At 31.8% G+C, this 23,525-nt stretch overlaps 1 protein-coding gene and 1 long non-coding RNA gene across 8 annotated transcripts in view; one reads left to right on the top strand and one right to left on the bottom strand.

Moving 5' to 3' along the window:
• Nucleotides 1-5,814, top strand: part of LOC140664213 (uncharacterized) — a 12,420-nt gene extending 6,606 nt beyond the window's left edge. The window contains exons 2-3 of the long non-coding RNA XR_012046416.1: nt 3,767-3,897; nt 5,353-5,814. This is a non-coding gene — a long non-coding RNA (uncharacterized lncRNA). The remainder of the gene's footprint in view (nt 1-3,766; nt 3,898-5,352) is intronic.
• Nucleotides 262-23,525, bottom strand: LOC140664209 (guanylate cyclase 32E). Of its 7 annotated transcripts, none has more exons than XM_072889098.1 (24): nt 23,205-23,525; nt 22,959-23,101; nt 13,362-13,573; nt 12,718-12,915; nt 11,581-11,703; nt 11,305-11,503; nt 10,508-10,585; nt 9,891-10,135; nt 9,048-9,196; nt 7,463-7,601; nt 6,979-7,075; nt 6,482-6,687; nt 6,027-6,212; nt 5,809-5,913; nt 5,608-5,679; nt 4,667-4,856; nt 4,255-4,465; nt 4,043-4,177; nt 3,775-3,887; nt 3,451-3,602; nt 3,219-3,317; nt 2,948-3,092; nt 2,687-2,785; nt 262-2,582 (listed from the first exon to the last, which is right to left on the bottom strand). In XM_072889098.1, exons 3-24 carry the CDS (start codon nt 13,554-13,556, stop codon nt 1,813-1,815), a joined length of 3,906 nt encoding a protein of 1,301 aa, XP_072745199.1. In that variant the 5' UTR covers nt 13,557-13,573; nt 22,959-23,101; nt 23,205-23,525; the 3' UTR covers nt 262-1,812. The 7 variants fall into 7 exon arrangements, with proteins under 7 accessions (XP_072745199.1, XP_072745201.1, XP_072745204.1 ...); XM_072889100.1 differs by having other exon boundaries at nt 22,964-23,101; XM_072889103.1 differs by having other exon boundaries at nt 4,691-4,856; nt 23,205-23,524.

Genomic DNA, 23,525 nt, shown 5'->3' with positions numbered 1-23,525 from the left:
TAATAATTCAATACATATCGAAATTTAATTCATGCTATATTTATAACGTTGTAAGGAAATGACTTTGCATTTTATGTCATTTAATAAAAATTCACAATGTAATACATAATTTTAATTAAATCTAGGTTACAGAAATGTATCATGTTAATGCATTTATTGTTGACACGATATTTTTATCACACTCGATGATTTTCTTAACAAGACATGCTTTAATTTATATATATTTATATAAATAGGTATCGTTTAAGTTAAAAATCGATATTAAAGGTCAGAGACATCAAAGTATTGTATAATATATAAAGAATAGATATACAGTACGTTGCGCCTGGAAGACAATAACTTGATATACATTCGTGTAAACGATACAGCACGAACATTTATGAAATAAAGTGTTTGCATGAATTCAGTAATATTATAGAGAATTTTAACGCATAAAAATAATTTAAAGTTGCATTTTGTTTTTTTTTTTTTTTAGTGCGACTGTTGTCTTTCATGCGATTGCTATTTTATTCGATGTGATTCGTCAACTTTGTCTGTTTTTTTTTTTTTTTTTTTAAATGGCAGCAGTTACGTACGGAAGATAAAAGGGGAATAGAAATATGCGCGTAATATACACGCAATCGCGCCGACGCACGCTAGTCGTGTTTAATTAATTTCCTCAGTAATAATAACGTAATGAATCTTTGTGTTATCGCTGCCGCGCTCTATCACGCCTCGCTCGCGTGTGTCGAGATGTGTTTGAAGACATTGCACTTGCATAAAACATTTACATAAATTAATTCGTATATTGTAATAAATAATAATAGATTTCGGAGCCGAATAATAGAAGTACATATTTTCGCTTTACGTATATTTAACCTCATTTAATCCCATAAAATTTTTTAAATTAATTACTTAAAAATGAAAAAAATATCCCAAAATAAGTTATTTCATAATTTTCTATTATTTTCTATCATTAACGCATCGTTGTACAAGTCATTAATATAAAACTTAAAATATACTCTATTTACAAAATGAATTTTGCAAAAATAAAACTATTGGTATATCTTTAGCGTTCTGTTTCGATAAACATAATACGCGGAGAACATTTTTATTTTAATATTTCTCAAACATACGCAACTTAAAGAGAAGCATAAAAAATGTATAGCATAAAAAGATGTTTTTCTCTAAAAGTAAATATAGTATTTATTAAATGGAATAATTGTATTAATAAACTATATTTTTAAAAATGTTTAAAAATATTAATACTTTTGTCTCTATATTCTTCTTTTCTTTTTTTTTATTATTGGAGTAAACATATTTATATGTAATATCTGTTATAAAGCATGAACTTCTCTTTTTTAATTTCTGAGGAAATATGAATATAGTGTCTAAAGTAACATTGACTAGACATTTATTTAAGAAGCACGAGCCTTTTACGATTGTCTATGCTAACATAAGAGCTGTACTATTGTTACATGTTGTATTATTCTTTCTGCATTAGACATATATAGTATATTGATATACATATATATATATAAAGTATCTTTGTATGCACAGTGCGCTTTGATACGTCATGTATGCAATATAAGCGAGAAATCTCGTTCGAAAATGTACTAACTGGCACAAAATTATTATTGGCAGTTTATTGGTGCAAATAAATTCGGCGAGATATAGTTTGTAAGATTCTCGATTGTCAAGTTATCCCTACAGATATTTGTCTTCATGCGAATTAATTTTTCTAAATATTGATTTTCTACCTTCCTTTCTGTCCCTGTTATTATACTCGATTTTCGATTCGATCGACTCGTGTCGATCACAGACTTGACCCTTTCAATCCAAACGTCTATCTGGACAGTAGATCAGCGGCGTTATTGCGTCCCACCCATCGATTTCCTCGTTCGATTGCGCCGCTCTTTTCTGGGAGTTTAACACCGTCGTGCTATGCTGGGGGCTGTTGGGTGCGGATCTACAAGTGATCTGGAGTATCCCGGGTGTACCGAAGCGGAAGTTTTTAGCTTCAGCTCGAGGAAGACTCGGTTGATTGTTGAAGATCAGATTGGTTCGAAGCACGTTCTTAATGTCCGACGGCAGTTCGTGTTCCACCAGTTCCGGCTGAGCTTCCTGATCACAGAGCTTTTCCACGCAGGGGCACGAGTTGCTGGAGGATCTCCAGCTCTCCATACAGGACGATCGTAACGCGCACGATGCTTTCGTCCTGCAAGGACTGTTGTCGACTATCGATTCCAGTTGGCTATTCACCCTCGAGCTCTTATGATCGAGCTGATCCGAGCTGGCGAATCGCAAACGTTTCGGCGACTCGCTGGAGCATCTTGTGAAAGTAGATCTGACAAGAGATTTGTTTTTCAAGGAACTTCTGGGAACCAAGGGATCAGCCGTGCTGATTTTTTTGCTATCGCCGTTTCGTTTGCTCGCTCTTTCCTTGCTACGTTTACTGCGTAAAATCGGATCCTCTCCGATCAGCCAATACGTAAGACGCTCGCCCTTGCCTTTAAGAGGAATCATACCGCGTTCAACGAGGGTAAATCCCTCTAGTTCGTCCAGTAGTTGCTTCGTCTCGTAGCTGCAGTGAATTTTAAGGGCTACGAATTGTGAAAACGTATACGATTTATATTGAGAAAATTTCTAAATTACGAGTATTAACGTTATAAAAATGTACCTAGAAATCATTCTCAATGTTACTCACGTAATCCCGTAGACTCCATGCGCGATGCTGTGTTCACTGTATCACCGAACAGACAATATCGTGGCATTTTTAATCCAACACACCCAGCGCAAACTGGACCTGTCGAAATAATGAGATCATTATATTATCAATATCATTATATGAACCATCCGAAATTTTTCCTTCTTGTTAATTATTATTAGATCGTAATATAATTAGAATTATTTGCATAATTAAAATTATTTCATCATTCTTTTTTATTCGGATATCTTTCATGCTTACCGGAATGTATCCCTATCCGCAATTGTAGCTTGTCAAGTGGTCTGTGCCGAATGGTAAACTGCTTAACGGCATCTAAAAGACATAATGACATACTCGCTATTTCACCAGCGTGTTCAATACCGTTTCTTATCGGCAGGCCACTTACCTAAGAAGATAAAACGCATGTATCATAAATGATGAAAATATTTGACAAATATTTGCTTATGCGTAATCGCAATATGGAGTTTTAAATAATTCTGTGAATATTTTTAATTTCGTAATACATATTTACCACCATGTAAGCATCTCCTATTGTTTCGACTTTGTAAACATCATAATTTTCTATCGTTGAATCGAAGCATGTATAGAGATCGTTCAAAAAGTCAACCACCTAAAGATTATACAATTATTTGAGTGCAAATATAGTCGCTATCGCTTTTCTCAGTATATAAGAAAAAATACTATAAACTAAATCTATTTTTACTTTTATTATTATACACATGATTATTACATAAAATTCTCACTTGTAACGGTGTGCTTTCCGCAGACATGGACGTGAAGCCGACGATGTCGCTAAAGTATATTGTGACGCAGTCGAAGCTTTCAGCTTCTACTTTATGTCCTTTTTTTAATTGTTCGGCTACATAACGTGGTAGCATTTCATATAACAACGCGTCTGAAAGAAAATATAATAATTATTATAATTATTACGTTTATAATTTAGTTATCTATTTTTACAATTCTTTCAGTTATCTACTTTATTTTTATGAAAAAACAATATATTTTATATGAATATAATATTTTATAATAATAGAATTGAATTTCGTTCATTTTTTTAAGATGATGACCTGTTTTCTTCTTCTCTTCGGTTAATTGATCAGTGCGTTCATCAACCAGTGCTTCAAGATTATTCGCATATTTTTCCATCATCGCCATCATATTATCAAAGATATTCGCTTTCCTGCAAAAACGTGAGTCATATTTATTATAATTTAACTAACCAAATCAAAATCAGAATTTAATTCAAACTGAAACTGTCAGAAACATTCTATTCTGTGAATTATATCAATTAACGAAACATTATTTCATTATATAATATTATGAATAGAGACTGACATGCCCTTTCGCAATGGTCTCAATTTATTCCTTATCATCTTAAAATCCGGTCGAAATTCTGGATTTTCTTCCCAACATTCCAGCAAACAATCACGAACAAAATCGAACGTGTTCTCCAGTTGATTGATTGGTGGTCTGGGATTATTTATTCATGAAAAACGTACTCAAACTTATTAATTAAAAACATATATTCCGACAGTTTAATAACTTACCTGAACGGTGGCGTTTCCGAATCTCTCGCAATTATTTTCTTTAATATTTCAGCTGCTGATAATTCCGTAACGCCAAACGGTCCATGCCTCCCTTGTAATTCATATAACACTATAGCAAACGAATAGACGTCACCCCTTTGAAAATCCCGAGCAGTCGGCTTCTCGAGGTATCGAGTAGAGCGTAATAATTCAGGTGCTTTGTATAATAATGCTATGAAAATTACGTAAAAAAATATTGATTAATACTCTAATGTAGAATTATAATATATCCTACGATAAATATCGATAAATTTGTTAGTAATTTGTTTTTAATGAAAATTACAAAATCACAAATGGCATGAAAAATATCTTTGACGACTACGCGAAAATTCGAAAATAATAGTATGTTAAACTATAAAAGTTTCTCTCTTACTGTTTTCCCTTCTTTCACTGTTACCGTGATATTTTTTTATGACGTCGGAAGGATCGCATTCCGCATCTCGTTTAAATTCGTGGAGACCGAAATCTGCCAGTTTTACGACCCATCGTGAATCCACCAAACAGTTAGATGTGCTCAAAGAACCGTGATACTTTATGACCGACTCGTGAAGATAAATCATACCCTAAAAGATACCATTTAATTTACATCTCGGAAATAGTGGCATCTCGATGCGTGATTGAACATAAAAAAGCTAAAATCTCATAAATATTAAGTTGAAATGCGAGAAAATATTATCTCTTATTTAATACATTATAGGAATGTTGCAAGCTATTGAATAATGAAGCATTATCTTATAATTATAAAATATATATTGCACTGCCAAATTTTCTATAATATGTAAAGAATTTATATTAAACTATGATACAATCAATAAAGGGAGATAATTTCTCACAAAAAAAAATAAAAATTAAAAAAAAAAAATAAGAATATAGAATAAATTATCTCCATCAGTTACGTAATATCCAAGAAAATTATATTATTTATGTATGTTTTTATATTTGCCTGTGAAATATCTTCTTGTGGAAAAAAATAATAAAAGCACCGAAAATTGTAATTATAATTTAACATAAAAATTAAATTGGAAAAAGAGGAATTTCTAAATATATCGATTATTGCAGAACTGTCAAGGTTTCGAACAACGTATTTTATATTACGGAGTACAAACGTTGCGAACAGATGCAATGTAGAGGCAAGGAATTTGGACAAAGGACAATTTGGAAATTGCTTTTCTCATATTACAGACATGCTAACAATCTGATATTACGTGAAAAGAATTTTATATAACTTCTTTTTACAAAGGAAACATGTCGGATAAAGTTTAAAAATGTAAAAAGCGCTCTATTGTAGAAACAAACAAATTAATGGAAACTTACTCTAATGATGTCACCGACGAGTGAAGCCACAAACATATTATCTAGTTTTATATTTTCATTCTCCAATATATCCTGCAAAAAACATTGTACTGCTGAGCATTCAAAATTACGAAATTATAAAAATTAGCATAATGCGATAATGTTTTGAAACTTAATTATCGATAAGCAATGATAATTATGTTAATTATGAAAATTACCGACCTTGAGACTTCCACGTGCACAATATTCAACGATGATGCATATGTTAGGTGGATCGGTACATGCACCGATAAATGCATTGAGATTATCATGTCGTAAATCGCGCATCTGAAAATTTATTGTTTAATAACGAATATAATTATTTTATTATAATTACTTAATAACAGTTATTATACCATAATTACAAATTAAATTAAAATTATTAAGTTAGTAATCATTACCATTTTTAATTCTTTTTTCATTTCTCGCGTTATCTCAATTGATTTCTTCCTGACTTTCTTAACAGCAAAAATACGCCCTTTATATATTCCAATTTGTGTGTAAATCATGGAATATCGAAAGTCCGCATCGGGATTCGAACTTAACGATACTTGACTAGTTCGCACTATAGGTTGCGTTGTTGGTGGCTTTGATGAGAAAAAAAATATTGATATAATATTGTACATCTAAGATCATTTTACGAAATTGTAATTTTGAATATTTTTTGTCACACAATATATTCCGCAGTTTTAAAAGCTACAGTAATTTATCGAAACGTTGAAGCTAAAAGCTTGAATAATATTTGTAAGTGAGATAAATATTACGCAATCATTCGTATGAATAAATGAATCGGAAATAAAAATTTCTTTGAGAATAGAGGTATTAGATCGGTAATAGTATTAAAGCAGATGATTACTTTGGAATTGCATTTGGCAAGTGTCTCGTTGGCTCCAACCGTTTCATTCTTCTGTTCCTTGATCTGGATGTCTTTGTAACTTATTTTCCAAAGCAAACTATCCAATGCTTGCTCATACTTAAAATTTCTATAAAAAACTAGAACAACTGCTGCGATAATGAGTAGCAATGCACCGGCTATACCTCCCACAATTTCACCGGTGTAAGCTGCAATAACATTCAATCAATATTATTACAACAAACTTTTACATAGATTTTATATACTTTAAAGGAAATATAAAATTCAAATATATTTAATTTCTGTTTTTTAAATATATGTATAAATGTTTTTATAAAAAAGGATCAAACATACATACGTATGTTAATTTTCATGACAAACAAATATTGCACCAAAGTTGTACTTAATATAAAGAGCTATTGATATATAAATAATTAAAATACAAGAAGCATATTTTATAATTAGTTAAATATAAAAATTTACATGTATATTTTACCTACAATTACATTTTTCGCCGTGATATCCGCAATAAGGTTCCGCAACTGGTGGTCCTTTATCTCCAAAAAGCCATGATATTTCTTTTGTCAGGTGAAGTTTCTAAAGATCAAAAGACTTATTTTAATTAATTCTTAACTCTCTTAATAACTCTACTTCTATATTAACAGTATCTTTAATTATTTATTAATACAATTCTAAAATTTAGAGACAAGAGGTAAATATCTTATGCATGTACTATTCTTTTTTCTGATTTCAAATCGTAAAGCGATAGTTAATTGTTTTAAAGAATTAATATTAAATTAATAACGAAAAAAATTTTTTTTTCTTTAAAGTTAATAGCATAATACTTTACATATTTAATAATATTAAATTTGTAGCATGTCTATCATATTGGTAATTAATCTTATATTACAACTATTTTCTTAGTAAAATTTCTCTGTTTTAGAGACAAAAATAATGTTTTGACAAGAAAAATAGTTTTCTTACTGGCAAATTTGTGCCATTCTCTTTTCCGACGAAATAGCCTATCGGATAAAGTCCGTAACCTCTTGAAGATCGATCATCCAATGCAATCAGCGTGTAATTTCCCTCAGCATCTCCATTCTCATCCATATAGACCATATAGCTAGAATTGATTATGCGTATAATGTGCAAATTCCGTTATGCTCACTTAGTCTGAGTTCGGTCCATTAGATAGAATGGCTATGAACTAATTTCAAGACGATATTAATACGCGTATCAACAATATTTAATTGCAATTGAGGAAATTTCGCATGATTTTATAAATTATACAAAATTACAAAGTGATTAAATCAGAAAATATATGCTAGAATAATAATTAACAAAATGATAAATTGTATATCATAGGGTAAACTAGGGTATGATGGCCATACGGTAAAGATGACCGTAGGCTGTAATTTTTTCAATAATCGCCACATAGTGCGCTTTTTTAGTTATTATCAAAGATAATCGATATTTACAGTAGTTTATGGGCATACATTATTCGAAATAACGATATTGTGAATCTTATATCATATTTTTACTTTTGACTACGCGCAAAGTTTTTTATTTGTCCACTAACAACCGTTATAACGTCGAATAAATTACAGTTAAACTATCGTAATCGACGTTAGACATATTATAAAGATATGTAAATTATTATATGACCTATAATTTTTATTTTTGTTTTCACTATTTTTTTATAAATATTATGGCCATCTTTCCGTCATACTATGGTCATCTTTTCCTTAAAAGTTGGGTAAGATGGCCAATGCTTATGTTGTACTATTTTGATAATATAAAATTTCTATGAAATATTTTCCTTTTAATTTCGCTATAATATTACGTAATTTAAGCTCCAGTGAAGATGATATGTCAAACACTATTAAAAAATAACAAAAATAAAAGTATGTTTTTTGCATTTCAAAAAACCATGGCTATCTTACTCGAGTTTATCCTAATGGCATTTCCGAATGGCATTTTTTTATCGAATATAATTTTGATTCGAAAAATAAAACAGTAATATAATTATTCTTTATATGATGTAATAAAATATAATATTACTCTACATGTACACATTGTGACAGAAATTCCGGTTTTTGATCAGTAACGAAATACTCGATGCAAATGGATACTTTAGCGAAAGGATTGAAACGTCTCCCGTCGGATGAACACTTTCGTTTCGTCTTCATAAAGATGCGGAAGATTCGTTTTTAATCGTCAAACGAATCTCCTTTCCCCGACGGGCGTACTCAACCGTGGAGAGAAGAACGCATAATAACTCTGTCTTAATCACCGAGCCACAAATCTTAGCGCGGGATCTCGGATGATAAATCGTTTAGCTTCCGACTTCGACGACCTCGTTACGGTATGCAAACGGTAATTACTTCGCCGAAAATACACCGCACGCGTACGTACACGCGTACGGCTCTCCTCCCGGCTTGGCCTTTCGGGCGAGAGAAATTACCGAGTGACGTTCCTCCACGTAAGGCATCCGATTTGCATGTCGTAAAACGTTACGACGGCAACGATCGCGCTCGCGCCTTTATCTCATATTTCCTCACATACGTACCCCATTGCGCTTCGATAATGAACACCGTGTAGAGCCGACACCATCTCCCGGCCGTTCCGAGGGTCCCGGTTCTCGTCGAGCGCACGCAGCAGCGATCTCTCGTAAAGGTGCACCGCGTCGTACAGGTACGCTGTCTCCGGCACGATCTGCTTTATAACATGAGGTAACGATTACGCTTCGAAATTGGGGATGAATGTGGCTGTACGTTCATGCGATTCATTCGAGAGATATCGCCCCCTTGGATTACATAGATTGACGAGTCGTCGCAAGGAAGACGATAATGACAGAGCGAACGAGTGTGATAATTTTCGAGATGCTCGCGGATGATTTGCCGCATGTAGAACAGGTTGTTATTTATAATGCGGCCCCTCATGGATAATATATGATAGTATGTAAATTGTTATTATACAAATTGAGTGCGTGCTTCAATTTGATTACACAGTAACTCGTGATTTGCGTACAATGTTTTAATATGAGTTAAACTTTCGGCCATACGAGAATGGCTTCTCTCTTCACTAACGATAGAATTTTATGTGAGAAGAATTTTTACAAGAATAAAAATATAATATTTTGCAACGGGAAAACAAGTAGATAATATTAAATATATTGGAATATTATATGTATACAAGTTTGATAAATTATAATTTTTCTATTTCAATAACGAGAGTTTTAATTGATTTTTTTAAATACTATTGAAAAATAATGAAGAAGATTTTAAAACTTAAGAAAAAAAAAATTAAAAAAGTAAAGAGAAAATTCAAGTTTCATAAGACTTTTTAAATTACGCAGAGGGTGAATTTTTTAACATGTTTTCTTAATCTAATTATCTTTTCTAAGAGTCACCTGAACTATTCCTCCAACTTTTGCCAACGGATTTGTAAAATTGAACGGCGGCTTCTGTCTGTACTTATTAACCAGCCGAGTAAAATTCATAAAGTTAATCGGAGCAGACGCAACGATGCTAAAGTAACTGCGATACGCATTCACGATTGATAGATCCATCTCCTTCTGCCATAATCCGCGAAGATACTTGTCCGGCCGTTTCTCATCATATTGTTCGATGTTGACGCCAACGACCCAATATTCACCTGTCATTAAATGCACTAAATGTTATTCTTTGCAAATAAACGATAAAAAGAACACAAGAAACTCTATAAAACTACATGAAAAATGATATTACTCGCGACGCTTAAAGCTTACATTTTTTGCTACATATTATATTAATGATTATGATTATATGGCAATGATAAAGATATGAATTTTTAAATAATGCAATATCTTTCTCAGTTATTTTACCTTTTTTTAATTTGTCTATTTTGACAAATATTTTGATTTAATACAATCATATGCGTGATATGTGAAAGTTGACATTAAAATTATAGTCAATGAGTCAGTTACTCTCTTCACGTGTGCGAGTATATATATGTATTTCTGATTATTTTATAGCAAATATTTATTACCGTTTGTTAAGAGTTGCATTTCGTCCAGAGCCATCAAGAGCCCCATATGCTCAAAGTACTCCCCAAGAATCACATAAACTGTAATGTCATTAAAGATTATATTAAAGATCGCAAACCTTTTTCCGGTCTAGTTTATCGCGTCTGTTCGAATCGAGATTGTTAAATTCAGTCACATAGATATTTATTTTTAGAACTCGACCTCTTAATACATCCAAATAGATGTAATTAATGAAACGAGTAACAAGCTGTATCTATTCACGACTTAGCATACTTGTTTCTGCAGTATGCGGGTAGTTGTTTCTTAACTGCAAGTTTCATTCTATATTTTATCGCGGTATAAATTAAAGAACCGAAATGCGGGTAGTTTATTTTGAATCGTGCATGCAAGTTGATTGGGAAAAGATACACATCATCAGACGTAAACTGAACCTTCGAACTAGAAAGCTTGCGTGAAAGAAATTAATGTTAAAAACTGACCTAAATACTTCAAAATAAATTGATGATGAGATATATATATATATATATATTATAAATTATGAAGCTGCAAGCTCCGTTTCGATAAATATACATTGAAAAAAAAAAATGTTGAATCAACATTATTATAGTTGAAATTTATTTTATTAATTCAACAACATTATTAATCAAATCAATACATGGGATATTAATTTGATTAACAATGTTGTTGAATTAATAAAATAAATTTCAACTACGATAATGTTGTTGATTCGAAATTATTTTTTTTTTCAGCGTAGTAACGCGTAAGCGATTAATTATTTAAAACCAAATATTTTTCTCACTTCTTGTTTCTTGATACGTGTCTTTTACATGTTTGTGGAATGGATTCTTCATGTGCGTATGTATATAATAAGGTTCGCTCCAAGATCGAAGATATGTCACGCTAATCCCGGCCGCTTCGAAAGACGTTAGAATTGTCGTCGCGATTGTGGACATTTTGTTGAACTCAAACATTGTTGAATTCATGTACATGAACGTTACCTAGAGATAAGAAATATTAAAATCATATTTTTAAAAATATACATATTATAAAGAGATAACACTTTTAGTGTACTCACTTTTGTCCAATTGAATGCCATCAATACTGAAACAACGGATTTTGAAATTTGCGTATCAGGTGGTCGCGTTCTTACAAATGTCGGATACTCTTTCTTATTCGATGTTTCATGATGTGTACAAAACTAAAAAATACATAAACAGTCATTAATCAATTTCTTTTTTTGTTTTATTTTTATGTATATATTTGTCTTAATATTGGCAAATGTAGTACTCATATTTATCGAGAATAATTTATTTCATTATATAATTCGCTACTCTTGGAACAAATAACACATTAGATTACCAATTCACGTCAAAATAAGTGAAAAACGACCTCGAAAAATTTGCAACCGTAAACAATTTGTGCTATTACGGATGTTTTTTTTTAATATTGAAATAGTGTCCGTATATTTGAGTAAAGCTTATTTTCTATAAAATATATTTTATTCTTGAAAATATATATTTCATTTCTGCGACTATGAAATATTTTCTAATTGACAAAAATTGCTATTTTGCACAAGAATTGCTAGCCAAAGTTCTAATATTTTATATTATTATATTGTTTTTTATTCCGTAAATAATAAATAATAAATATTATAGACGCTTTTTCTACAAAAGTAAACTTTTTTACATTAAATAATATTAACCAATTGTAGCTATTAGACCTTAATAAATATTTAGAGAATGTATATAAGATTTCTTTCTTAAAAATATTTTTATCTTACAAAAGGATGCTAATATAAAATCATCTATGTATAAAAACAAATACTATTAAATCCATTATTTTTATTTGGTTACTTCAATATGTTTTCATAATTTAGCTATTAATAGAATATCTCATTTTTCCAATATCTTACTAAGTTTCTTATTCAACATTCTGCTGAAAGTTTTCTCTTTTATTGCATCAAATAAAAACTGCATACTGAGAAGAACTAAAAGTGTGAAAATTATTAGCTATAATACTTTTCTCTCTCTTTTTCTATGGAATTCTTGCAATCAGGTTATAATGTTACGCAATATGGCATGCAAGACGAGAAAGAAATAAAAAAAGTTTTTATTGTGTGCAGAGAAGAAACTGGATTTCAAGTATCGTCGATATATCTAAAAATAAAATGAGTACAAAAATTAAAATAATTATTATTGAAAAAATTATTTACATATGATATCATTGGAATGTTGAATGAAGCAGCCATTCTGCCTTCGTGAATGCAAGTTTCTTGTGGCCCGATGTAAGCGCTAATGTTTTTTCTCCATAAATCAGCTGTACTAAAAATGCTAGTAGCTTCGTCACCATAAGTTTCGGCAACGACAAATTCTAAATTGTGTCCTCGTCTACCAAGCTCGCCAGCGTTTACCTGTGTTTCGAGTAAAAATTTATTTAAGAAGAATATTTCACAGCTAAAGAGATAAAAAATGGTTAAAAAATGATATATTTTATCGAATTTCAATAGCAATATTTTTCATGATACATTGTATAAAGCATATACATATTATTTTACAAAATTTTCTTTTATATGTTTATATAAAGTATTTTTTAAATTGTATTCTAGTCACAACAATTGTGCAATTTTCAAGAATAATAAACTATGGATATATAATTCTTTCACGCAACCACAAATTGTTCTAGTTTCGCTTAATCGATGTTTAACAGATAATCAACATATAACGGATAAACGTTATGCTTCCGCCTGATTGGAATTGTTAAATTTAATTATCCGCTTCCGCGGTGCTAATCACGATCGACAATAGTATTATGGGGTGGCGAGGAGAGGGAGAACGGGGGCAGCAGGGGCACGATTACCTCTTCTATGGCCAAAGTGAGCGCGCCAGATATTCGAAAGCCTGGTCGCTGATACTCCAAGTCCTCTAGACGTCGTTTTGAACCGGTGATGTAACCTAATAGGAAGGTCTCCGCATCGACGACACCCTTATCATCGAGCAAAACGTGGATCGCCGTCAATAGCAAACACGTCCTTTCCACATTTGCCAGTAGCATGCCCAGCTGTGCGAAGCCTTCGTGCAGAAAGTATTGCCAATAAATTTCATACGTTTTGATTTAGGTGAAGCTATTGAAATATATATGTTCGAGAATATATTCTCTTATTATAGTGTTTTAATAAATTAAAAGATTTTTTTTATGTTGCAAAGAATTTATTTAAAAATTTTGAAGTCATGCATTTTACGTATCAAGATAAGCATTAAGATGATTAATTACAATTACTATTAATGGATTATACATACATCACGTAATAATAAAATTGGATTTAAAATTTATGCTTATTACGACTTTGTATCAGCATCTGAGTTTTAATATATTTTAAAATAAATTATTAAAATAAAAATTACATATACAATAATATATGAGAGAAATAGAGAGAGAAAGAGAAATTTCAATTTTATCTTAAAAATTGGATAGGATTGCTTTTATTTTTAATGCTTAAACATTTACTGTAAGAACATTATACTGTTATGTATATAATATTAGCATATGTAACACATCCTTCCTATGAGACGAGATACATGCAATAATATGATAATGTAATTTTCACAATTAAGTTTATATTCGCCTTTGATCTAATAATTAATTTAAACTGGATTGCTTGTAGTATTGAAGGTAAAATCAACTATAGAGGTAGTCACGCGTTTGTCTTTCGTCTACTAGGTTTATCGGTAAGAGCATGATGGTAGATGCAGGTGGGTGCTTGTAATGTGGGTAATGGATGAAACCAGTAAGCTCTACGGGGTCGCAATAAACCCCATCAATCTCCTATGGTGTACCTAACTTCCTCTTCCTTAACATTTTCTCCGTCTGAGAAAACTTGCTACTTTCTTCCACAAACATGAACATTACTTGTAAGAGATCAATCTTGAAAAAGTATTTGCTTTTAAATAAATAAATAAATAACTTATATATATAATTATTTTCTTTTTATATTTTATAATATTAGTTTTAGAACATTTTTTTTTGTAGATGCGCATATAGTAAAAAGGTTGTTAAAATATTAAATAATTTTTTTAAAAATGTATACTTTTACAAACATTATTTTTTAGTTGTAATAAACACAGTAACATATTTTCTTGATTGCGCATTACATGTTTGACATATATAGTCGCTTTCAGCGAGAAAAAGCGTAAAGAATAAAATATTGAAGTTTATTGCCGGTCACGAAGTCTCATAAATGTCTTCGAAAAAAATATATCTCGCACTTGGTGACAGCATGACGTGTATATTATAATGCACATAAACGCGAACACCAAAATCTCCAGCACATTTACTCCAGAAGGATCGTTGGCGCGACACTACTTGATATCCATCACCAAAATCAGTTTGCGGAAGTTTGTACGTGTCGGTGTGACGGACTTATTATTAATAGCGATCTATTTTAATAATACATGTCCAAACCGTGGGGTCATTGAACAAACGTGCTTAAGTGGTCCGCGAAGTGTTGCGTAAAAACGTCAAGGCCACACACAGTCACCAAGACATTGAAAGATTCGCAGAATTGTTTGCATGAAAAAGGTGAACGCATTAAATCACGCTAGTTGATGGATAACTTTTTTTTGGCATGGATGAATGATTATTTCTCTAGAACGACCTGATCGTGGGAATGCCGGTCGCGAATCCGACGAGCGTGTACGCGGCTTCGATAAAAATTGCAATTTTGACGGCACCGATTTCGCCCTTCTTCGGGCGTAATTTCCTGCCGTAAGGGAACGCATGTAGCAAGACACGGGGCAAACGTCACGCGAGGAAGAAGATAATTCGTGAGGAGAGTGCATGCCGTGCTGCGCTCTGTATATGTAGGTATTGCACGACGGCTACGCATTTGTCCAAAGGCAGTGAACCAATTAACCCTGACGACGAGCTGACCGTTCCTTCTTAAATTACCTGCTGCGCCGCTTTCACGGATGTACGTGTGCTCGCCGTCAGTTATAAATTTCTTCCTAGCGAGAAAAAAAGAATGCGAAAAAGAAATAATTGTCGGCGCTCTTTCGAGGTTTTTTTTTTTTTTTATTAGATTCGATCAGAAATTGATAGTGGAATTTTCACACACATACACAGTATATACAGTGGAGAAAGCTAATATCAATATACTATATATCAATTAGTATGTAAAATAATAGTTGCTTAGCTACACTTACACTTTTATATAAACAAAGAAATATGAAAAATAAAACCTTAGTTTAAATTGATTTCTGCATATATTTTTATCTTAAAACTATTATTTATTAGGTACTTCTTGCAAATTTTTATATCTTTTTAATCTGAACTCTTTTTATTCCACGTCTTTTGTAAAAAAAGAAATATTTTAATTACATAATAGCCTTGGTGAAATTTTAAAACATGTATTTTGCAATTGCTTATGTTTTCGGATGACAAACTGGTGGATCCGTCGTCGTTTAATCTTATACAACCTGCCGAGAGTTTTGACAGTCAATTCTCGTCCCGTCAAAACGTAGCACGGTCAGCTCGTATACCCGATTGCAATGCAATCGGCGAATTAACGAGCGACGCGGCCGCTGAATTAATGCGGTTAACGGAGCGCAGTACCACTTTTTCAGGTTTACCTGTATCACCCGATTAAGCGATGCATTGGTAGTTACTCGTTCGTTTTATTTATGACAATTACAGTTTTATCGGATTAAAATCGGGATGGCTAACATTTTTATACTAAATAACCATTTATCGCGATCTCGTTTAAATAGATGATATACTGTTCATGAACATTTAATAAAATGACTATCTTAATAAAGTGTGCATTTTAATTAATTTAATCACTGATATATTTAAATCAAAATAAAAATGTATTGCATTTTAAAAATATGAGTTTTTAATATATTTATTTTTAATGTACTTTCATATATATTTATTTCCAATGTATGTTTAGATCAATGAATATTATAGAAATAAGATGATAAAAAATCAAGAAAATAAAAATGTCATTTGAAAGTTTTAAATTAAAGCTCTTAATAAACTTATATTTTTATTTAATGAAATATTTCCAAACACAGATAAAGATCAATTAATATCATGTTTTAGCATAATTGATTTTCAAATTAAAATAAAACTGTTTATGTTTTATTTGCATAACTATTCAGAGATAAATCAATTGAACGTAATTATAATGATTAATAGCGTGCAAATACATTCGCGTACTCATTTAAATAAATTCTACATCATGAGATAGTATCATGTCGATAGGCATTACAACCGTTATTCTCAATGAACGAAGTAATCAAATATAGGTATTTGCATGATGTCGATTGTCAGATGAATTGGTCCGCAACATTCAATTCCTTGTAACAATTAACATTATATATTCAAAGAGACATAGAGTCGACGTATTGAATATGCCTCGCATAATTTTTTTTTAGATCCGATGAGACATGTCATTTTATATCGCATAGATTAATGTTAAATTTATAGATGAATAATCAGTCGTGGGCGTTTCAATATACATGCCTTCTCAACTACTTTCTCGAAACAATTAATGAAATATATATTTTGATATCTGTGTTAGAATCATTAAAATATAAAAATGCCCTATTGCAATAATGATAAACAGATCATTTCGTCCAACCTATCAATTAGTAGATAAATTTAATAACAAATACAGACAAAACATACAAAGATGAGACAACTCTGTTTAAAAAAAAAAAAAAAAACACCCAAAACTGATTCATGATTTTTGCTCGCTATTATTTTATCTACAATATTTACGTAACAAAAATAAAAATGTCTATTTTAAATTTATGATGTTTCCTGCAACGCAAAATAATCTATACAAACGTTGACAGAGACCAACGTATTTACGTATCGAATAACGAGTGCTTCAGGATTAAGCTGACAAGATAGAGAAATTTGCCCGGAGGATGACTATATGCGATCAAAGAGAGAGAGAGAGATAGAGAGAGAGAGAGAGAGAGAGAGAGAATTTTAACTCCGATTTACATTTTATTGCGAAACCAGAGACGCACGTGGACGCGCGACGACGCAACGAGTTGTTAGCGATCGCACTTCCCTCCCCCTCCCACCCACCGAGCCGACATTTTGACAGCATGCCCGACGGCGTGCAAAACTCGTGACGCTAATTACGGTTGACTAATCCAGTCTCTCTGCGAACGTTTTTTTATTCGACGTGACGTGCATTGCGTCGCTCGAGAGAAAAAAATATGGGGAAGCTGCGGGCGCAGTTGATCGCGTTTTACGCGAATCGCTCGTTTCGGGCTTGTCGCTTGTGATTTACAATAGCGACCCTTTCCACGTTTGCAACTGTAAAATTTACGGACTTCTGCTTTTGTAACAGAGATAAATGTAACAACTTGACAAACTATCGACATCAAAATACGTTTCGTCGAGATAAAATGACATTTCAAAGATTAATGCATGTGCGTAATACATGTACAACTTTACTTAGAATGGCATCTAGAAAATTGAATTTTATCTGTAAACTAGAAGAAATAAATCTCATTGTTGTGTTTACCAAAAATATTTACATTTTCTGTAATTATTTACAATTATAAATTAATAATTATTAGACAGTTAATAATTATAATTAAATACAATTATATATAAATAACCATGATGTTTAAAATATACGATTAAAGTTTTATTTATGAATTTTTATATCAAAAAATTTTTATAAATTTAATGATTTTTTACTGTACAAGATAGATTAATATTATTTTTAGGCATGTATCTTTTTGTAACTGATAATATTTTATTTTATTTTATCACTCAAAAATATTTACGTTTCTCGAGAATAATCAAACGCAATCAGTTATTGATATTATAATTCAATTTATATTTATTTTTAAGTAAATATATAAAACTTTCACACAGTATTTGACACACAATTGGATCGAATGACCATTTGATGAATGAATGATCAAATGGATTATGCAACAACAATTGAGAGTATTGTTTAAAAACATGTCTGTATATTACTATCTTTATCTCGTTTCTTCTTTCATCTCGCAAAAAAATCGTGAAAGCGATCAAGATTGAGGTCGTAAACGCAACAATATTAAAGGACCAAAAACGAATTTATTATACTGCTGAACCAACGTCGGTCCTATTCATCTTGTTAATTTGGCAAAGGCGGCGCATCAAGCAGAGTTAATTTTCGTGGATACGCACGTGATCTGCACGTTATGCTCACGATTTAAGGCCGCACTGGATGCAGCTAATGAACCGCTCATTAGAGCAGAAACGAGCGATTAAACGGCCGAGAATACCCGGTGTGTGAAGAAGATCTTTTACGATCTTTTACTGGCAAAATACCAGACTTATGATAATAAACGTGTATTATAGTATTATAGTAAACGTGATTCTGATAGTAAAACATGAATGTTATAGGCATGCATTAATTTAATATGATCTAGTTTGCATTAGTTTTTTATTCACTATCAATGTTTAAACGATAAAGCAACAATTAATTAGGTAGTCCTTTATTATACAGGATAAATATTTATTGTAGAAAGCTTGATACATTAACATATTAATTGACTTTAAATCTATAAATACGACAATATACAATTTTGAAATAAATCATTTGTAGCAAATTATCAAGTTGCATGGAAGGAAGGAAGGAAGTAATGTGAAGGAAATTAATGCACAACAGCTACGTATAATAAATATGATATTCAAATCGCGCATTTCCGTTTGGCCTAAATAAATCTCTCGCGATTAGCACGCCGTGAGATTGCAAATAGACTGCTGTTCCTAAATCAACGTGCGTTACGACGCAGGTCGGAATAGTTTACACGATTATACATTTATACAAATAGCATAATATATTTAAAGCACTTGATTTTTCAAGATTTACATTTGACATGAAACTTGGAAATATGAATATTTTTTTATTGCCATTTTGTAATTATTATACGATTTTTGCGTAATTTGTTATAATAAAATATTAAATATTATGTTAATTGTTGAAAATTCTTATGATAGAGATTTTATTCGATTTTTTCAAATTTTATTAAAAATTGATTCTTAAACAAACATTTAACTCAAACATAATTTCCTGTATATAAATGTTTTTTTATCTGTACATATTGCAGACTTTATTACATTTTTTACTGTTTTTAAAGAAAAAGTTTCAGTTAATAGATGAAAATCACAAAAATATTTTTAAACTTTACAATTAGATCACTATATAATATACATATTATATAAATCGCGGGAGAAAGTAATGTAGCGTGTTGTATGTTTTTATTACAATTTCATTTGTGAATCGAACTCCTCAGGTATTCGAATGCGTTACAATTTGCCATAAGCACTCACATATATCACACATTTTATATATGTATATACATATGTGTGTGCGAAATGTATGTGAAATATTAAATATACTGTATTTAATATACATACATTATTCAATATACTGTATTTAATTTCGAAAGAGAATCTTATATAAAAAAGGTAACAGACGTAAAATTTATTATAATATTTATTACATAACTATTAATAATAATCAGATAATAATTATTTTTTAAATAGTTTGTATTATTTTCTTTATCATTTTTACTTTACTCTATTACTTCCTCTTGTCATTTTGATGTGCAAAATGCACGTTTATCATTTTTTATGTGTGCTAGGGAAACATGAGTTATATATAACTGTAATGAAAAAGAATGATATGCACGAAAAGGAAAAATGTGAAAAGACATAATTTATATGATGTTAGATAGTGCGTTACATAATAATGATTTGCATTTAAAGTACACATACCTCAGCTGCAATGTAAGCTTAATGTATGTACGTTTGCGCGACGAAAATTTACGGCCTTTGCAGAAAAATGCGCGGAATAGAAAGAAATATATGCGCGGGTATGTGACCTTATTACGTTGCAGGTTACCGGATCTTATCGCGTTGCACACTAAATGGAATAATCTGATAAATCTCATGAAGAGAATGAGAGAGACGTTGCTTCTCTCTCGAATATCTCTCCATTGTACTATTCTACGGGAATAAAAATCTCGTACCACAAAATTTATCGAGATGAAATTTATATACCGTCACCCTTCTTTTTAGAGAAGCTAATGCTTCGAGTACTATTTAGATTATTATGTGTGATGTTCAATTATAACTTACGCAAGATAACAATTTCGCTTCTTTACGTCATAAACATCAAGAAGTCAGTGAAAGTTATATAGAGGTGTATATCAAATAATATTAAATAATATTAAATAATGGGATGAAAGTGTAATTCTATTTGAAAATAAAATATTTACAATGTATCTATTTATGCGTAAAATGACAATTTACGACCTGGATAAGAAAGCGAAACAACCATTTCTAAGACATTTACGACCGTCACTGTATTATTGTAGGAAAAGAATGATCAAGCCTCGAGAGTGGTGAACGTGACTCACCGCGATCATGACTATTGGCTTTCGCCTAAGAAAGGTGATCTCGAATCTATGTCACATAGTAGAGTATTACATAGAGAATTTTAGGCACGCCTCTATGCATTACGTCAACGTCGTGTACGTTCCCCAGGCTATGCCTGTAATTTCTACATCACGGCATCGATTTTTTAATTAGTTCGTCGTCAATTTACATTTTGACCGTACGGCAGCGTTAAAATGAACATTGTTAGCCATAACAAGCCAGAGAGATTGGAAAATAAATTATGTAGACAATTTTGTCGTAAACGCGTGAATGGCCATAGTTGCTTATGTTTTCGCGGAAGTACGTATCTTATTTATGTCGTGTAACAGTTATCGCGCGTACAAGGTAACGCGACGATTGTGATACATGACCGGTAATGCGAGATAGTCATTGTCTGTAAATGGTAATGTTATTGCAAACATGGGACGTTACATATCAATAATGAATTAACATTCATTCGCGCAGAGGAAAAGTAACGATAATGATTGTTAAATGGATAGATAAAAATCGAAATCTATTTAACTGTATAATTATTCCGTAATTATAGATATTTGTAAAAACTGGGAGAAGACAACTCGTCCAGAAGAGATTGTTAATGAAAAGCATATAAAAAATATAATATAAAAAGTTGAATATGCATTAAGACAATTAAAGTTGGGAAAATCCAACAGTCTTATCTGGTATGCTCATTCGTCCCACGCAAAATTCATTAGAGCCACGAATATCTTGGTGTTGTATTGTAATCACAATTTTCCATATATTAATTAATCCATATTAAACGGGACGCTCTCGTGTTCCTCTAAGTTCCTTTTAACGGGTTGAATATTCGAGCTCGGTTTTCGCCCAATCTAGATTCCCCGCCGGCGGTAGATCAGTAATCTCCAGCAACGAGACGTGCGTTTCATGAGAATTCGTGGCATCCCTCGCGCTTTTCGACATGGAATACATTAATCTGATGATAGATTCGGAAAGGTCGCAAAAATGAAATCCAAATTTGAATATCCTCCCTCTCGCGTATAACATTTACGAACCTAATATTTGCCAAGAGGTAACGATCTCTTTTTCCATCTCTTTCTTTTGTCGTGAATTTTAAAGTAGTTTGAGTAAAGAGTTTTATTCTAGAATGAGTAAAATAAAAGGAATTTTGAAACAATTTTCATACCTATTAAATTTTAATTATTTGATAAAGCATTAATTCTTTATCTAACTGAAAATCTTTGCTAATAATATTTGTTATAAAAAATGTTTCGTATGCTAATAGTATAATGTTTTACATGTAAACTTCATACTGTTTCATAAATTCTGAATCTTTTATTTTATTTTGCAACGCAGATGTGTCCGTCTACTATAATATTATGATCTGTTCAACACACGAGAGCTCAACATCAGTGATTTATTGACTTGGCTTTTCGTTGGCACGTGGTAGCATTTTCGTTCGAGAAGTCATTTACAACTCTCAAAGATTCCGAATAGCTTGCAACGTTTATTCTCGCGTGTCGCGTGCGATCTTTGCTCTCTTTCTTGGCATGGTTCACTGGACCAATATCGTTATATTATACTTCGCGCGCGCCACGTTTTTATCTATTTCCCATCAAACCACAATAATGGCTCTCGTGAGAATTTCCGTTTTTATATTTTTAAACTATGTTCTAAACAGATCATAAAGCGTATTTCAAACTTTTCAGTAAAAGTGAAAAATTAATTAACGTATTTTGCGTTTTATTTCATTCAGAAAAGATCGGTAAATTCTATTTTGTTCTTGCATATTCTTAAGATTGAAAGATTTAAAAAAATAATCCACTTAATTTGCAGTCTGACAGAAAAATATAAAAATAAAAATATAAACATTTATGGTAGATAGAGATGACAAGTATTGTTATTTCATGGATAAAAAAATAAATTTATGTAGCGCTCTATCTTAATTAAATTAACTAATTTTTATTTTAGTGGTCTAATTAATAACACCATAATATTATTTAATAAATGTGCCTCACTTACCTCACCTTTCGTCGTATCCGTAATTTGTAATCAGAGTACACGAAAGCTTCAACGAGGCGTCCTTGCTTTAGTATTACTCGCGCCTCATCTCTCTGTAGTTCCGCTTCTCCGCTTCATTTGCTTCGTACTTTTAAAAATGGCAGCTGAGCAGGTGGTTGGAACACGACAGAGATATTTACAGAGATATTTACAAAATTCTTTTATCACTATTATTTTTTAACAAACCCCTTGCAATTTCAAGTTTACCTTGTATTCCAAGCCACTGTTCTAAGTCGTTAATTTTTTTCCTCCCGAATTTAGCGGGTAAGAAAAAAGTTTGACAGGTTTAAAAAAAAATTATCTGAATCCGATATGAAGTGCATAGGGGGTCTCGAAGCGAGGAGCCGCAAAGCGAGGTCCACAGTGTGCAAAATTGATTCGGAAAATTTGAGAGTTCGCGAGCGGGAGTGCTGTGCCGAGAGCACCGCGTCGACGTGAGGAACAACGGTCGACAGTGATCGCAGGCGCGCGCGGCCAGACTGAGTCCTCTCTCAGATCGGTCCTCTTTCCCTCGCACCGTCGCCCCGT

Source organism: Anoplolepis gracilipes, chromosome 3, assembly GCF_047496725.1.
Source record: "Anoplolepis gracilipes chromosome 3, ASM4749672v1, whole genome shotgun sequence".
In the NCBI taxonomy this organism is placed as follows: Eukaryota; Metazoa; Arthropoda; class Insecta; order Hymenoptera; family Formicidae; genus Anoplolepis; species Anoplolepis gracilipes.
Note: the sequence above shows the minus strand (reverse complement) of the source record. Positions and strands in the feature narration are given on the sequence as shown.

Coding starts and splice junctions, on each gene's coding strand:
- LOC140664209 (XM_072889099.1), bottom strand. CDS start 13,556: ATGCTACTGGCAAATGTGGAAAGGACGTGTTTGCTATTGACGGCGATC. Junction 3,093..3,218: donor TAGGAGATGCTTACATGGTG/GTAAATATGTAT, acceptor TTATCTTCTTAG/GTAAGTGGCCTGCCGATAAG. Junction 2,786..2,947: donor GCGGATAGGGATACATTCCG/GTAAGCATGAAA, acceptor TTATTTCGACAG/GTCCAGTTTGCGCTGGGTGT.